The 19325-nt window shown below is 41.2% G+C and overlaps 1 protein-coding gene across 1 annotated transcript in view; it reads left to right on the top strand.

Moving 5' to 3' along the window:
• Positions 1-19325, top strand: part of dlec1 (DLEC1 cilia and flagella associated protein) — a 212563-nt gene that overhangs the window by 99346 nt on the left and 93892 nt on the right. The window contains exons 20-23 of the mRNA XM_073055048.1: positions 3968-4061; positions 7142-7272; positions 9196-9354; positions 12028-12167. Of these exons, the coding sequence (XP_072911149.1) occupies positions 3968-4061; positions 7142-7272; positions 9196-9354; positions 12028-12167 (524 nt within the window). The remainder of the gene's footprint in view (positions 1-3967; positions 4062-7141; positions 7273-9195; positions 9355-12027; positions 12168-19325) is intronic.

Genomic DNA, 19325 nt, shown 5'->3' with positions numbered 1-19325 from the left:
TGGTTGTGGTTGGAGGTTGGATAGGATGGGTACATTTTCCATTCCTGACAGGAAGGGAGCTGAGCAGAGACTTGCTGGAGGTACATTAAGTTATAAAAAAAACACAGATAGGGTAGAGGTTCAAAACCTATTTTCAGATTCAGATTATTTTTGTAGGAGCCATGTATCTATTTTCTGTCTATTATATTTGGTGGCACATTTATTATGGTAATCTGTCACGTGGGTTGGGACATGGTAGAAGCAAATGAGCATAGTTACATATTCACGCTTTGTTAGTTTAGTTTAGTCCATTTGAGAGAGGCAGCTGGAATGTTTTTTATTGCTAATTTTGTTTGACTGCTTAGGTACATTAATTGGGATGTTATTGGAACGCTAACTAGATCACTTACTTCGCTTAAATACGTTAGTTTGACTGGTAATTTAGTTGCTTTGCTAATTTGAATGTTATATTGCTAATTTAGTTTTATTTATCACTACAAGGTCATTTGTCTTTGCTGGTTTCATAATAAGGAACCTTTTTCGGTTTTGGAACTTCATTTTGGAAGCGTGTCATACAGTGATGATCTCATGGCTTGGCCTCTCAGTGGTTTTGGCTTGTTTTAAAGTAATTGTAACACATTTATTTATCACATTAATTATCAAATTACATTATTTCATGGTGTGAAATCTGTTGTTTGCATTGACAACCAACAGGACCTAAGGATGTACTGGGGTAGCCTGCAGTGTCATCAGTGCCAACATAGCAAGCCAACCTCGTTCAGCAGAGCATAGTGTGGCTATTACATTCAGCAGAGCATAGTGTACACGCAAGGTTCAGCAGGATATGGCGAGCCTACAATGTTCAGCAGAAATCTGCAAGGATACTGCATGACATCTAAAACTCCAACAAATTCTGAAACACCAATGCCCTTGCACAGAAAATCCTACAAAAAGTAATGGATACAGCTCAATCCATCACCGGTAAAGCCCTCCCAACCATTGAACACTAATACACGGAGTGCTGTCGCAGGAAAGTAGCATCCATCATCAGGGACCCTCTCCACCCAGCTCATGCTCTCTTCCCACTGCTGCCAACACGAAGAAGGAGCAAGAATCTCAGGATTCACACCATGAGGTTCAGGAGCAGGTATTACCTCTCAACTATCATTGAACTGTTCCCACAACCTCTGGACTCACTTTTAAGGAGTCTTCATCTCATGTTCTCAGTATTTATTGTTTCCTTTTTTCTTTTGTATTGGCACTGTTTGTTGTCTTTTACACATTGGTTGGCTATCTTGTTGGGTGTAGTGGTTCAATGATTCTATTATGATTCTTGAATTTGCTGTGTATCGCAGCAAGAAAATGAATCTCAAGGTTATATATGGTGACATATATGTACTTCGATAATAAATTTATTTGAACTTTGTACTTTGAAACCAATGTCCACAATGTTCAGAATGCTCAATACATTCAGTGGAGAATAGCATACCCATAATCTTCAGCAGAACATACAGTGGTGCTAGAAAGTTTGTGAACCCTGTAAAATTTTCTCTATTTCTGCATAAATATGACCTAAATGTGATCAGATCTTCTCGGAAGTCCTAAAACTAGATAAAGAGAACCCAAATAAATAAATAAATAACACAAAGAACATTATGGTCCTGCTGAAGAGTTTTAGCCCAAAATGTTGACTGTACTCTTTTTTTCATAGATGCTGCCTGGCCTGCTGAGTTCCTCCAGCATTTTGTGTGTGTTGCTCAGATTTTCAGCACCTGCAGATTTTCTCTTGTTTGTGAATATTATACTTGTTCATTTATTTATTGAGAAAAATTATCCAATATTACATGTATTTGTTGGAAAAAGTATGTGAATCTTTGCTTTCAGTAACGGGTGTAACCCCCTTGTACAGCAGTAATTTCAACCAAACGTTTCTGGTAACTGTTATAACGGCTTGGAGGAATGTTAGGTCTTTCCTCCCTACAAAACTGCTTCAACTCTGTGATGTTGATGGGCTTTCTAGCAGGAACTGCTTGCTTCAGGTACTTCCACAACATTTCTATAGGATTAAGGTCAGGACTCTAACTTGGCCATTTCAAAACATGAATTTTCTTCTTTTTAAACCATTCTGTTGTTGATTTACTCTTGTCTTTCAGATCATTGTCTTGTTGCATCATCCAAATTCTATTAAGCTTCAGGTGATGGACTGCTACCCTGACATTCTCTTGATACAGTCTTGAATTCATTGTTCCTTCAACGATTGCAAGCTGTCCAGGCCCTGAGGCAGCAAAGCAGCCCAAACCATGATGCTCCTTCCACCATGCTTCGCAACGGGGATGAAGTTTTGGTGTTGGTGTACAGCACCCTTTTTCCTCCAAGCATAGCAACATTCATTTCTGCCAAAAAGTTCAACTTTTGTTTCATCTGTCCACAGAATGTTGTCCCGGAAACATTGTAGAACATCCACATGGTCTTTTGCAAACTTGGGATGTGCAGTAATCTTTTTTTTTTGGGAGAGCAGTGGTTTCCTCCATGGTGTCCTTCCATGAACACCATTCCTGTTTGGTGTTTTTCTTATAGTGGACACATGAACAGAGACTTTAGCAAGTTCTAGAGATTCCTGTAGGTCTTTTGTTGTTATCCTTGGCTTATTTTTCACCTCCTTCAGCATTGCACGTTGTGCTCTTGGTGTGATCCTTGCAGGATGCTCACTCCTAGGGAGAATAGCAACAATACTGAGTTTCCTCCATTTGTAGACTATTTCTCTTACTGTGGACTGATGAACACTCGGGTCTTTAGAAATGCTTTTGTAGCATTTTCCAGCTTTGTGTATCTCTGCAATTCTTGTTCCTCTGAAAGTTGTTTTGATTGAAACATGGTGCACATAAACAGATCTTTCTTGAGAACAGCCGGCTCTGTCAGTAACCTGACTCTGTCTTTTTTTTATATATAGGGCAGGGCACCTCTAATCCCATCTCATTGATTGGAACACCTGACTCCAAATAGCTTTTGTTGAAGGCATTACCTCAGAGGTTCACAAACCTTTTCCAACAAATACAATATTGGATCATTTTTTAAAATAAGTAAATGAATAAGTATGATGTTTTTGTGTTATTGATTTAATTGGGTTCTTTTTATCTAGTTTTAGGGCTTATGTGAAGATCTGACCATATTTTAGGTCATATTTATGCAGAATAAGAGAAAATTCAATCGGGTTCACAAACTTCCTAGCACCATTGTAGGAGACCCATGATTTATCTATTTATTTATTGAGATGCAGCATGGAACTGTCCCTTTGAACCGCGCCATCCAGCAGCCCCTGATTTAACCCTAGCCTAATCCCAGGACAATTTACAATAACCAATTCACCTACCAGCCAGTACATCTTTGGACCATGAGAGGAAAGTGGAGCACCTGTAGAAAACCCACAGAATCATGGGGAGAACGTACAAACTTTTTACAGACAGCGGTGGGAAATGAACCCAGGTCACTGGCTCTATAAAGCATTGTGTTAACCACTGTGCTACTGTGCCATGTTAGCAGAACATAGGATGGCCACAGTGTTCACAGTAGGGGGTAATCAACAACAATATGGCATATGTTTAAGGTGGAAAAAAAAGGAGTTTTAGAGGCTTGTTAAGGGATACATTTTTAAATTATTAGTGGTTGGTAACTGGAAGTCATTGCCAGAGAAGGTAGTGGAGTCAGCTACAATCACTGTTTAAAAGACTTTTAGACAGACACTCAAATAGACAAGGATAGAAGAATATAGACCTAATGTGAGCAAAAAGGTTAACTTGGACATGGTGAACTGAAAGTCTTGCTTCTGTGCAACTTGAAGGCTGTGAGTCTGGGTCTCAGCATTTGGAGAATTGGAACTAGTGACCCATTAATTCAACCACATGGTCGGTAAAAGCCTGGACTTGTAACAAACTTACTGATATCAAAAGAATAAAGCATTCTGTTATCGTGTGTGTTGCTTTATCTGTAGATGTGGAACAACAGCAAATCAGCCATCTGCTTCGAGTGGGAGAGTGTGCATGATACTCACATCTTGGAGGTGATACCACCTTGTGGCACAGTAGGTAATGTCATATTATACTCTTCACTAGGGCTGTGATACGTATATTAAACACACACAGTGAAATGCATTGTATGCATCAAATCAGTGAGGATTGTGCGGGGGGGGGGGCAGCCTGCAAGTGTCGCCACACTTTCAACGCCAGCATAGCATGTCCTCAACTCACTAATCCTAATTCATAAGTCTTTTAAATGTGGGATGAAACTGGAGCACCTGCAGGAAACCCACATGGTCACAGGAGAACTTACAAACTCCTTTCGAACAGTGGCAGAAATTGAACCCAGGTTGGTGGTACTGTAATCGAATTATGCTAACAATTATGGTTTCCACTCTAGGATGTGATTACACATTCTTAAAGTTCTATAAAGAAGGAATGACAGAAAGTGCTGAAGTCATTCATTCAATGGACTGAGTTCTCCAGAGAACTGAGCAACAAACCAGGCTGACACATCAATGCAGTACTGAAGGTTGCCCTGCTCTTTCAGAAATAGTCTGCTTTAATTGAAACATTAACCTTGGTTCTGTGTGCATGCCATCTCTCTTTGTAAGTTTACCTGTTTACACTTGGTGACCACTTTGCCAGGTACCTCCTGTACCTAATGAAGTGGCCACTGAGTGTTTGTTGATGGTCTTCTGCTGCTGTAGCCCATCTGCACACCACTGTTGTAACCCATGGTTATTAGAGTTACTATCGCTTCCTGTCAGTTTGAACCAGTCCGGCCGTTCTCCTATAACCTCTCTCATTACAAGGTGTATTCGTCCACAGAACTCCCACTCACAGGATTTTTTTTTGTTTCTTGCACTATTCTAGAAATTCTAGAAACATGTGAAAATCACAAGAGAACAGCAGTTTCTGAGATACTCAAACCATCCTGTCTGACACCAACAGTCATTTCATGATCAAAGTGACTTAGATCAGATTCTTTCCCCATTCTGATATTTTCCAAACAACAACTGAAGCTCTTAACCATATCTGCATGCTTTTATGCATTGAGTTGCTGCCACATGATTGGCTCATTAAGTAGTTGCATTAATGGGCAGGTGTACAGGTCACAAACATGAGTAAATTGGCCAAAATGTTGAAGGAACTCTAGGTCAGGCAGCATCTATGGAAAAGAGTAAACAGCAGATGTTTTGGGTTGAGACGCTTCATCAGAAATGGAAAGAAAGAGGAAGAGTCAGAGTGGGGGGGGGGGTGAAGAAAGAAGTACAAGGTGATAGGTGAAACCTGGAGCGGGGGGGTGAAGCAAAGAGCTGGGAAGTTGATTGGTGTAAGAGTTAAAGGGTTGGAGAACAGGGAATCCGCTAGGAGAGGGTAAAAGGCCAGGTAAGAAAGGGAAGGGGGAAGAGCACCAAAGGCAGGTAAGGAAATAGGTGAGAGAGCATAACTGGAATGGGAAATGGTGAAGGGGTTGGAGCAATTACCAGAATTTCGAAAAATCGATGTTCATGCCATCAGGTTAGAGGCTACAAGACGGAATATAAGGTGCTGCTCCTCCAACCTGAGTGTAGCTTCATCGCAGCAGTAGAGAAGGCCATAGACCTGCATGTCAGAATAGGAATGGGAAGTCGACGTAGCCACTGAATGAATGTACTGCGGATATTACTGACATTTCTTGCCCATCCATAACTCCCCAATGTAATGAGAGGCTGAGCCATTTCAGAAGGAAGTTAACAGTCAACCACATTGGTGGGTCTGGAACTGCATGTAGGCCAGGGAGAGACAAGATGTCAGATTTTCTCCACTGAAAGACATCATGGATGAGTTCAGCTTTTAATGCAATCCAATGGTTTCATGTCAACATGAACCCGCATTCACCACTTTGATAGCTCGTTTCACTCTCACACCACCCCCTGAGCGAAGAAGACCCCCCTTAGGATCTCCTTAAATATTTCATCCTGAGTCTCTTCTGCATTCTCTGTGTTAGACCATAAGATATAGGAGCAGAATTAGGCCATTCAGCCCATCTAGTCTGCTCTGCCATTCCATCATGGCTAATCCCAGATCCCACTCAACCCTGTACACCTGGCTTCTCGTTGTATCTTTTGATGCTCTGATAAATGAGGAAACCATCAACTTCCACCTTAAATATACCCGCAGGCTTGGCCTCCACCACAGTCTCTGGCAGAGCATTCCACAGATTTGCTATTTCTGGCTTAAATAATTCCTTTTTACCTTTGTTCTAAAAGGTTTCCTCTCAATTTTGAGGCTGTGCCCTCTAGTTCTGGATACCCCCACCATAGGAAACATCCTCTCCACATCCACCCTATCTAGACTTGCCAACATTCGGTAGGTTTCAATGAGATTCCCCTTTCATTTTTCTAAATTTCAGTGAGTACAGGCCCAAAGCCGCCAAACTCTCCTCACACATTAACCCCTTCATTCCCGGAATCATCCTTGTGTTCCTCCTCTGGACTTTCTCCAATTACAACACATCCTTTCTGAGATATGGGGCCCAAAGCTTCAGCATTATCTCCTTGCTTTTATATTCTATTCCCCTTGAAATAAATGCCAACATTACATTTGCCTTCCTTACCACAGACTCAACCTGTAAATTAACCTTCTGGGAGACTTGCACGAGGACTCCCAAGTCACTCTACATCTCTGATGTTTGAACCTCCTCCCCAGTTAGATAATAGTCCGTACTATTGTTCCTTTCACCAAAATGCATTATCATACGTTGTAGCATGGTGACCAGAGCTGTATACAATATTAAAGTGTGATCTAATTAATGTTTTGTAGAATTGCAGCATGACCTTTTAACCCTTGGACAATGCCTAAATCTATAAAGCCAAGCATACCAAATGCCATTTTTCACTACCCTATGCACCTATGTTGCCTCTTTCAAGGAGCTGTGCACTTGCACTTCAAGGTCTCTCTGTACACCGACTCTCCTAAGGTCTCTGCCTTATATCATTATCCAGTTTTGGATTCATTTCCACGAACATGCCTTTTGATCTCTTGTGTCTGAACCTTCTTTGCAAGCATATTGTTTATAAATTGTTAATTGTTCATTAGTCCTTAACTAGTTTGATGACTGCCTTTAAACTAATTCTGACTGTAATTTTCTGCATTCTTCAAAGAGGCTGATAGCTACTGTGAGCTGGAGCTGTTACTTACTGGGGGCAAGCCTGAGAAAATGGCCTACCATCTTCAGTGTCACATCAGGTACCATGAAGAGCCAGTCACCCTTTGCGTGGAAGCAACCTTTGTGGTTAGTATAATGTACAAGCGTGAATTCTGTGGACTGCTGATCCCTTTTTCCTCAGGTTTCCCAGATCTCTACCATTGATTAATCAATTTAATTATTGATTAGTTGATCTTGTTAAAAGATGCGTAAAACATACTTACTGGAATGTGTGTCAATGACTCGGAATTCTGGCTGCAAGTTTTAATTCCAATACAATGCCACCATGCGCCTTAGAGCTGTTGCATTGGCGTGCTGTTAAAGGAAAGTTGCTCTGGCAGAATTGCCATCATTTGGGTTGAAGTTAAACCAATCTATCCAAACTTTAAAAATTTTCTATAACTCATTTTGAAGAAAAGCAGAGGGCTTCTTTTGGGTTTTGGTCAGCTATTATTTCACAATCAACATGGGGGTGGGGAAACAAATTGGTTGTGAAATACACATTCAAAATTCTAGAAGAACTCAGCATGTCCTAATGAAGGGTCTCAACCCAAGATATCCCCTCCATAGATGCTGCCTGACTTGCTGAGTTTCTCCAGCAGTTTGTGTTGCTCTGGATTTCTAGCATCTTGTGTTTATGGCTGTGAAATAGTTGTTCTCAGTATTATCTATTTTGTATTTGCTCTGTCTGTTTTGATTGAATTGGTCAGGGCATGAAGGATTGAGAAGAAAATTGCAGGAGACTGAGGCTGAGAGGAAAATTGGATCAGCCATGATAAAATAGAGGAGCAGACGCAATGGACCAAATGGCCTAGTTCTGCTCCTATAATCTTATGGTCTTAGGGTCTTCTTTTGCATATGTCTGATAATCTTTGTGTGTAGTCTTTCATTGATTCTATTGTATTTCTTTGTATCTGCTGTGAATCCCTGCAAGAAAATGAATTTCAGGGTAGTATATGGTGACATATGTACTTTGATAATAAATTTACTTGGAATTTTGATATCTAAGATACTCACATTAGATTCTAAGCACTAACTTGTCATGGGAACTCGATGAAATGTAGATAACTCAATGAGCCAGGACCTTAAAACTCATGCCACCTTAGCTTCCATTCGTCCGTCATCAATGGTTCCCTGCACCTCGATTTAATAAAACAAATCTCATCCATAGGTTCACATCCTTGCAATTTCCTCATTCCAGTAACCTCCAATCCTGCTTTCTGTTGCGAGCCTCACAGGCAGAACCTTATCTATTACCTATACCTAATTACTCTGAGAAGCAGGTGTAATAACAAGGTTGTATCTGATGGATGGAAATTACTAAAAGGTATTTTCATTTCCCTGTCAGTTCATTGTTAAAATGCATGAACTCTTCTCACTGTACCAAAATTAAATAAGACCATAAGACATAGGAGCAGAATTAGCCTATTTGGCTGATTGAGTTTGTTCCACCATTTCATCATGGCTGATTTAGTAATCCTCTCAACACCAATCTCCTGCCTTCTCCCCGTAACCTTTGACACCCTGATTCATTAAGAACCCATCAACCTTAGCTTTAAATATACCCAATGACACAGCCGTCAGCGGCAATGAATTCCACAGATTCAGCATCCTCCGGATAAAGAAATTCCTCCTCATCTCTGTTCTAAATGGACATCCTTCTAACCTGAGGCTGTGTCCTCTGGTCCTAGACTCCCCACTATAAGAAACATCCTCTCCATGTCCACTCTAATTCAACAGCAGTAATGTACGATCACGAAGCCTTCAGATGACTTTTCATTGAGTCACATAGTCATGCAGCATGGGAACAGATCCATTGGCCCATCAAGTCCAAGCTGCCCATCACTAACCCTACACAAACCAGTTCTATTCTACCCACATTAACATCTACTTCCCTGTAAGATTCGGCCACTCAGCTACACGCCTGGGGCAATTCACAGTAGACAACTGACATGCCAGTCCGGTTTTTATCACACCTCAGTTACATATTTTATTGTAATTTTTTTTCAGGGCCCACAGGTTTGTATAGACCTTCCATCTCTGGATTTCTGCCTGGTACAGTTTGGAACCAGAGCCACTCGCAGCCTGTACATCAAGAACACATGCCAGTTGCCAGCATCCTGGTGTTTGCAAGAGAGTGCTGCTTGCCTGAGTGAACGAGGTGAAGAGGTAGGAGCAGCTTTGGAACATCAGGAATTTTATTTGAAATTTAAATTTCCCCCTCACTTCAGGAATTTCCTAATATTTATTTTATTTAGAGATACAGCATTTTGTGGTCTAACAAGCCCGGTCCACTCAATTATATCCATATGACCAATTAACATACCAACCCATGTGCCTTTGGGATGTGGGAGGAAACTGGATTACCCAGGAAAACACACAGGGGCATGACGAAAACATACAAACTCCTTGCAGACAGTAGGATGAGAAACAAAACTAGAGTGTAATTAATCTCACAAATCACAGTACAGCCAAACAGAAATGTAACCACTTTCCTGCAGTGTAGGGTTACCCTTCCCTTCCATTATTAAGTCTGCAATCGGTTAGTATTTTATTACCTGGAGTGCAGGAGAATGAGAGAAGATTTGCTAGAGGTATACAGAATTATGAGGGGTATAAATAGGTAAATGCATGTAAGCTTTCTCTCCTTAGGTTGGGTGAGAGCAGAACTAGAGATTATGAGTTGAGGTTGAAAGGCTGAAGAACATAGGCAGGAACTTCTTCACTCAGAGGACGGTGAAAATGTGGAATGATCTGCCAGCAGAAGAGACAGATGTGGGTTTAAATGAAATATTTAAGGGAAGTTTGGATAGGCACATGGATGGGAGGGCTATGGAGATCTATGGTGCGGGTTCAGGTAAATGGGACTAGGCAGAAGAACATGCACTTGATGCCTGTTTCTACAATTTATAAAATGCTTTGTAACACCTCCCACGGACATCAACAGAAACATGGTTACTCCTCCAAGTTCTAATCATTCTGACTTGAAACTACTACTCAAACATCACTGAGCCAAAATCTTAGAACTCCTTTAGTAAGAGCACTTTGAGCAAGGTGTGCTGTGGGACAAGCACTTACCAGCAAAGCCTACATTCCATTACTAAATAATAGAATAAAGGCTATGGAGATAACTAATTGTATGGCAGTGTAGTTAAATTCTAATCCCCACATAACACTGTGTTTGGTTCAGATTCCTCTAAAACTTTCTGAACCATGTACCTGTCCAATGCCTGTTAAATGTATTTGTAACCACCTCTACCACTTCTTTTGCCAGCTTGTTCCGTACACTCACCATGCTATGTGTATATCTATCTATCTATCTATCTATCTATCTATCTATCTATCTAAAAACCTTGCTGCTCGGGCCCATTTTAAATCTTTCCTTTCTCACTTAAAACTTGTTCCTGTAGTTTTGGACTTCCCTATCCTGAGGGAAAGACTTTGGCTAGTCATCTTATATATGCTCTTGGTAATTTTACAAATTTCTGCAAGATCAACCCTCACCATTTCAACAGAGAAATTTGGATAAGTACATGAGTGGAAGGCGTATATTGGGCTGTGGTCCAGGTACAGGTCAATGGAATAACATTTCAGCACAGATTAGCTGCTATAATGCTCTGGTAGAGTCATAGAGAAGTACAGTACAGAAGCAGACCCTTCAGCCCATCCATTCTATGCTGAAACCATTTAAACTGCCTATTCCCAATGATTTGCACCAGGACCATAGCCCTCCATATCCCTACTATCCATGTACCTATCCAAACTTCTCTTAAATGTTGAAATTGAGTTCACATGGACCACTTGTGCTGGCAGCTCATTGCACACTCTCACGACCCTGAATGCAGAAGATTCCCCTCATGTTGCTCTTAAAGTTTTTCCCTTTCACCCTTAACCCATGAGCTCTGATTGCAGACCCACCCAACCTCAGTGGAACAAGCCTGCTTGAATTTACCCTATCTATACCCCTCATAATTTTGTATACCTCTATCAAATCCCTTCTCAATCTTGTACGTTCTAAATAATACAGTCCTAACATATTGAATCTTTCCTTATAACTTGTGCCCTCCAGATCCGGCTACATCTTTGTAAATTTTCTCTGTGCTATTTCAACCTTGTTTACATCTTTCATGCAGGTGGGTGACCAAAACTGCACAGAATACTCCAAACTAGGCCTCACCAGTGTCATATACAACTTCAACATATCCCTGTTTTTGTACTCAGTGCATTGATTTATGAAGGCCAGTGTGCCAAAAGCTTTCTTTATGACCCTATCTACCCGTGACGCCACTTTCAATGAATTATGTACCTGTCCCCCAGATCCCTTTGTTCTACCACACTCCTCCATGCCCTACTGTTCATTATGTAAGACTTACCCTGGTTGGTCCTGCCAAAGTGCAAAATCTCACACTTGACTGCATTATGTAGATGATAATGTCTATATAAATCTTTTTTGTACCCTTTCCACTTTTATGACATTCATAGCAGGGTGACCAGAACTGTACATTGTACTCCAAATATGACCTTATCAATGTTTTGCACAGCTGTATCATGATGCCCCAACTCCTGTACTCATGACCAATGAAGGTGAGCATACCAAACATTGTTCATTCCTCTCCATAAATGCTGCCTGATCTGCTAATTTCCTCCAACATTTTCTGTGTGTGTGCGTGGGTGTCAAACACCTCCTTCATCACTCTGACTACTCGTGTCACCACTTGCAAGGAAACCTGTCAGTGACTAATGATGTCTGTTGCATCTTGCTAACAGATCCTGTCATTATGTTTGTTTACTCAGAAAAGTAGATGTGAAGCAAGTGTGATCCACTCCCCTGTCTGATTGCAGGCCTCACAATTTACCTTTGAACCATCCAGTGGAGAACTGCCCCCACTGTCCGACTACAACGTGAATATCCTGTTTACACCCACCAAGTGTCAAAGCCTGAAGACAGTTCTTGAACTGAAAGTGGAAAATGGGAATACAAGGTAAACTCAATGACCAAATTCTCTCTTCCAGTTAGATGGGCCGGCCTAATTCCACCAAAGCTTCATGCACTGAATGTTCTCCGAGTTGCTGTCATGTCGTTTGTAGTTCCTGCCTGCTCTCTGGACTAAGCATCTTTGCTGTGTCCTGCTGTTCCACTGCTACTCTATTGTCTCTATAACCCTTACTCTTTCCTGCTGTCTTTGTTTTCTTCCCTCTTCTCATCTGCCTATTTACAACCTCCCCTCCCCCCCGGGACCCCTCTTCCTCCCATTTCTCCTATGGTCCACTCCCCTCTCCTATCCGATTCCTTCCTCTCCAGCCCTTTACCTTTCCTACCCCCCTGGCATTACTTTTCACCTTCTAGTTATCCTCCTTCCCATCCTCCCACCTTTTATTCTGGTGTCTTCCTCCTTCTTTTCCAGTTCTAGTTTACTACTTTCCACTCTGTGTTAGTGATCTGGATGACACAATTGTGGCTAAGTTTTCTGGATGATTGGAAGACAGGTGGAAGGACAGGTAGTGTTGAGGAAGCAGAGACTGCAGAAAAATACTGGATACTAGAAGACTTTGATAGTGTGGAAGTAGAGAGGATGTTTCCAGAAGGAGAAGGAATTAAGCGCACACCCTCAGAATAAAGAGATGTTCCTTTAAGACTGAGATGAAGAATTTCTTCATCCAGAGGATGGTGAATCTGTGGAATTTGTTGCCACAATGGGTTGTGGAGGCCAAGTCATTGGGTGTATTTAAAGCAAAGATTGATAGGCTCTTGATTGATAAGGGGTTATGGGGAGAAGACAGGAAAATGTGATTAGAAAGAAAATCAGCCACGATTGAATGGGGGAGCAGACTTGATGGACCAAATGGTCTAATTTTGGATCTATATCTTGGGGTTTCTTATTCATGGTTGCCAGAATTTGCCCCAAAGCTCCAACTGGGATATAAATAAGGATTTATAAAGGTTTAGTACAACCTCCCTACTAATTGTGCATTGTCATAGTGTTGTAGAATTGTTCAATATAGAAATAAACCATTTTACCCAACTTGTTCACGCCAACTAGTGGGCACCTATATGTATTAATCCTATCTTTCAGCACATGGTCCATACCCCTCTATGCCTAAGAAATTGAAATGCTCACCTAGACATTTCCTAAATGCGGTCACAGATTAACAGAGTTCAGCCCAACTCATCCGTGCCAATCGATGTCCCATTTCAGGAACAGAATCAGAAGGAAGTTTATTATCACTGATGTTATGAAATATAAATAAATAAGTCATGCAAAAAGAGAGCAAAATGGTGTTCATGGGCAATTCATAAATGTAATGGTGGAGGGGGAAAAGCTGCTCCTGAAACATTGAGTGTGTGTTTTCAGGCTCCTGTACCTCCTCCCTGATAGCAGTGCTGAGAAGTGGGCATGTCCTGGATAGTAAGGTCCTTAGTGATGGATGTCACTTCCTTGAAGCATCACCTTTTAGACCATAAGACACAGGAGAAGAATTGGGCCATTCAGCCCATCAAGTCTGCTCTGCCATTCAATCATGGCTGATCCTAGATACCAACCAAACCCATACACCTGCCTTCTCACCATATCCTTTGATACCCGGACTGATCAGGAAATGATCATCTTCTGTCTTAAATATAACCATGGATTTGGCCTCCACTGCAGTCATTGGCAGAGCAATGCACAGATTCACCACTCTTTAGCTAAAAAAATTCCTCATTACCTCTGTTCTAAAAGGTTGCTCCTCAATTTTGAAACTGTGTCCTCTAGTTCTGGATACCCCCACCATAGGAAACATCCTCTCCACATCCACCCTATCTGGTTCTTTCAACATTTGGTAGGTTTCAATGAGACCTACATTCTTCTAAATTCCAGTGAGTACAGGCTCAAAGCTGCCAAACATTCCTCATATCTTAACCCCTTCATTCCTGGAATCATCCTCGTGAACCTCCTCTGGACTCACTCCAATGACAACACATTCTTTCTGAGATATGAGGCCCAAAACTTGCCCTCCTTCTGACTTGTTCAGGTTCCAAATCACCCCACCTGAACTGTATCAGATTGTTTATGAAATAGTGGCAAGTGGGTGTGCAGCTGATCAACCACGCAGTGAATTGATTGGGCCTCCTGCTCATGGGAGGTGCTCTCTTTTGGCATGGGCTTTAGACTGCACACATTTTCATCTTGGCTGGCCCATTTCCTAGCTCTCACACAGTCAGATGCTCAGTGTGTAACATTACTAACATTACTCAGTAGAAACTTTTAATCCTATCATTCCGCGTACTTAACTCCAGCTACCAAAAGAAAGTAAATTGGGATAGTGTATAGATTCAAATCCCTTCATCCATATAAACCCCACCTTGGATGTATTATCTTGGGTCAATTATTAACCTAACACATGATGCGAAACTGCTGCAGGCTTGATCTTTCTAACAACATCCATTCACCATCAATCTACAGGATGTTACACTCAGAGATGTGGGCTATATTATATTTTGTGATTGTATGTTTACTACTATCTTATATGTGCTAAATATGCCTTCTACTGTTTATGACTGTTAGTACTGTGGTTTGTACCTTGGCCCCAGAGGAATGCTGATGCATTTGCCTGAATTAATTGGTATTCATGTATGATGCAATGACAATTAAACTTGAATTTGAACTTGAAGTTATTATATGGAAGTAAGTTATTCCAGTACCTATGTAGAAACTAGGTACATGAACAAAGACTGTGAGACTGCACAAGTCCATAACAATCTTGCAAGTCTACTCACTCCCATGTCAACACATGTCCACTGAAAATTAAAACCAGTCATCAGAGGGGAGATTTGATAGAAGTAAACAAAATTATAAGGGGTATATGTCTAATGGAAAAAGGTTTTTTGTTGAACCTAGAACTAAAGGTCATAGCAACATACACAAAATGCTGGAGGTACTCGGTGGGTCAGGCAGCATCTATGGAGAAGAGAAAAGAGTCAGTACTTTGGGCTGAGACCCTTTATCAGGACTTGGAAAGAAAGAGGAGGAGTCAGATTAAGAAGGTTGAGGGGGGAGGGAGAAAGAAGTACAAGGTGATTGGTGAAACAAGGAGAGGGGGAAGGGGTGCTGGGAAGTTTATTAGTTTATAAGACCAGAAGACACAGGACTAGAATGAGGTCATTTCGCCCATCGAGTCTGCACTACTATTCCATCATGGCTGATTTATTATGCTCTCACCCCCATTCCTCTGCCTTTTTCTGGTAACCTTTGGTGCCCTTGCTAAGTAAGAAGCTATCAATCTCCGCTTTAAATATTCCTAATGACTTGGCCTCCCCAGCCACCTGTGGCAAAGAATCCCATAGATTCACCACCCTCTGACTAACAAAATTCCTCCTTACCTCTCTTCTGATGGGATTCCCTCTATTCTGAGGTGGTGCCCTCTGATCCTAGACTCCCCCACTGTTAGAAACATCCTATCCACATCAAAATTATCTGCCCCTTTCAAAGTTCAATAGGTTTCAATGAGATCCCCTCTTGTTCTTCGAAACTTCAGTGAGTACAGGCCCAGAATCGGCTCATAAATTAACCCTTTCATGCCCTGAATAATTTTTTTTTGTGACCCTCCTCTGGACACTTTCCAATGCCGGCACAGCTTATCTCAGATAAGGGGCCCAAAACTGATTACAATACTTGAGGTCCTCCATTAGTCAAGTTGACCATGGATTGTACATCCCAGCTGACTATGTGATAGGCTAGCCAAGGGAGTACAACGTAGAGAGCAAGCTGCTATCCATGTAGCAGGCTCCCCCTCTCCACACAGCTGATAAATCCAAAGGAACAGATACAGTTTAGCACCAGCAGCATTGCAGGATTTGCCAGTCAGCATTACCCTCAATGTAAGACTGCCTTAGAGACTCCAGATCCAGATTTCTCCTCCAGATTTACTCCTGAAGCTTTCCCCATGAGTTGGTATAGGTGCAAGACAGTGGATGTTTAAGATCAGAGTTTTCAAAAGAGGATCAAGTGCAAATAAACTCTTCTCAGGCTTCCTGCTGGATATAATGGCTCAAAGCCTGAGAAGATTTTATTCATCAGAGTTTTCGTTCTCCTAGATGAGCTGCCACCCATGGCCGAAAAGACCATCTGCCTGAAGCAATTGGTTCTAAGGTGCTGTAACCCACCTTTGCCCTTTGTCCTGTCAGTAGAAATGTTTCCACTGGGTTTACTAGCTAAGCCACATGTGAAGGCCAGGAGCTGGATTTGGTTGTCAGAGGCATTTTATTTCAAATAGCCATTGGAAGCATTTATTAGGTAATGGGAGCTTATCCCCATACCCCACCCCACCCCCGGCCTCCCCTTAACCTCACAATACTCTAATGACTGTATAATCTCTACTCAAACTTGGTTGGATAGTCTTATATGAATCCTTATATGAATTTGAAGATAACTCACTATAATAAGACATGGGAGCAGAGTTAGACCATTTGGCCCATCGAGTCTGCTCCGCCATTCAATCATGGCTGGTCCTTTTCTTAACCTCCTCAAGCCCATTTCCCAGTGTTCTCCCCGTAATCTTTGATGCCATGTTCAGTCAAGAGCTTATCAATATCTGCCTTCAATACACCCAACAACCTGGCCTCCACAGCTGCACGTGGTAACAAATTTTTTAAAAATATTTTTTATTCTTTTTTTAAACAAACAAACAACAACAAAAACAGCACATCCACAAAAACCACAGCCATAACAAAATCAAATTGAATATTGAGCAGCAAAAGGGAGAATAATATAAAGGCAAAAGTAAACATACACAGCAGAGGAGCACCCACCAAAAAACCTCAGTGCTCACCCTGTAAGAAAGACCAATACAGGGCCCCATCTCCTTTCAAAGATGACCTCTCTGTCCTCATTGCATAGTCTCAGTCTGTCCAAATGTAAAGTATTTGCCAGTTCTCTCAGCCACAGATCGTATGTGGGCACAGAGTCCATTTTCCACATTTGCAGGATTAACTTCTTAGCAATCACCATTCCAAACAATACAGTCACCTTTTCATACTTATTGGCTGAAGATAGGGAGCTTGTTGCTCCAAGGATGGCGATGAGCGGGTCCGCTTCCCACCGCTTCCCATAAGCCTCAGAGAAACAGTGAAAAATACTTTTCCAGTATGCATAAAACTTACAACACGACCAGAATGAATGTGACAAGTGACTGTTCTCAAATTTACATCCATTACAAACTGGTGAAACATCAGGATAGAAGCTGTGCAACTTTGGAATAATGGAGTCTATGTATTGTTTTAAACTATAAGTCTGTGTCTGACGTTGACTGAACAATCACGTATACTCTTTAAACCTCATCCCAGACCTCCTCTGTCAGTTCTATACTCAATTCATCCACCCATGCCTGTTTAAGACCTACAGTATTCACCCGAGCTCCATTATGTAGGGTCTGATAAAAATAGGATATGGCCCTATGAGTAACAGGATCAAATTTATTTATTGTTTCCAGGGACTCATGTTTGTCTAAAACTTCAAAATTAGGTATATATTTCCTAACATAATCTCGAATTTGTAAATATCTAAAAAAACTAGATGCAGGGATATTGTAAACTGCTTGTAACTGCGCAAATGAGGCAAAGTTTTCATTAATATATAGGTCACCTACACTACAGATGCCACTCTGTTTCCAGGAAGGAAAAACAGTATCATTCAGGCCATCGTGGTGGTACAATCATCTTGATTGCATTAACCCTCCCCACCAAAGAAACTGGAAGGGTTTTCCAAAGGTCAATATTGCATTTAACCTGTTCAACTTCGTTTCACCAATTCACTTGCAAAAGGTCATCTGGGTTTTTTGTAATAGACACACCAAGATAGGAAAAATTATCATAAGTTATTTTAAAGGGAATAGACTGTAAATACTCTGTATTAACCACTGCAGTGACTGGCATTAGTTCTCTCTTATCCCAATTAATAGAGAAACCTGAGAAACTACCAAAATTATTAATTAGAGTCAGAAGGGCGGGTATTGATGTTTGTGGGCTAGAGATATATAAAAGGACATCGTCAGCGTGTAACGAAAGGTGATGTTTATGTCCATGCATATCAATGGCAGATATCAAAGGGTTCTGTCTGATGCTAACAGCCAGTGGCTCAATGATAACTGCAAACAAAAATGGAGAAAGAGGGCAGCCTTGTTGAGTCCCACAATGAACTGCAGAAGGGGAGGAAATATTCTGATTAGTGATAATAGAGGCAGATGGGTGTGAATAAATTATCTCAATGCATTTGATGAAAGATGGTCCAAATCCAAATTTCTTAAGTGCAAACATCATTTATGGCCATTCCACTTGGTCAAATGCACGTTGCACATCTAATGAAATGACTACAGTCTCTTCTGCATGTTTTGTATATAAAATATTGAAAAGACGACACAAATTAAAATGCATATGTCTACCTGGCATAAAGCCAGTTTGATCTGGATGAATAATAGAACAAATGCATTCTTTTAACCTATTGGCCAGGATGTTCCTGAGAATTTTGGTTTCAATGGGCAGCAGTGAAATGGGGTGATATGATGAAACTACTTCAGGATCACAGCCTGGTTTTGGAGACAGAGAAACATTGGCTTTACATAAAGTAGGTGGCAATCTGAAAGCTGTCCTGGAGTGATTCAACATTCATAAGAGCAGAGGTGACAATTTTGGACCAAATACTTTGAAGAATTCCATGCTAAAACCATCCGGACCCGCTGCCTTATTATTGGGGAGGGGAGAGATGACCTTCTTGATCTCATCTAGGCTTATATCAGCATCAAGTGTATCTGTTGACAGCGTGGACAGATTCAGATTATCAAAAAATGCTTCCATAACTTAAACGTCCGGACCGCCTTGTGATTGGTAAACATTAGCATAGAACTCCACAAAACACATTAATTTTTTCTGGGTCCATCAATAAAAAGCCATCTTTCGCCTTTATACAATGTATGGCCCTGGAGGCCTGCATCTGTCTTAACTGACGGGCTAATAACTTATGGGGCTTCTCACCAAGCTCAAAATACCTGTGTCTGACTTGTGTCAGTGGTTTTGCAACATTCTTGGACATCATAGAATTATACTCATACCGTAAGGCAGTAATCTTATTAAGTAATTCTGCTTTCTGATTTATTTTGTAAGAGGCTTC

Source organism: Hemitrygon akajei, chromosome 8 (genome assembly GCF_048418815.1).
Source record: "Hemitrygon akajei chromosome 8, sHemAka1.3, whole genome shotgun sequence".
In the NCBI taxonomy this organism is placed as follows: domain Eukaryota; kingdom Metazoa; phylum Chordata; class Chondrichthyes; order Myliobatiformes; family Dasyatidae; genus Hemitrygon; species Hemitrygon akajei.
This window is presented reverse-complemented; position numbering and strand designations above follow the sequence as displayed.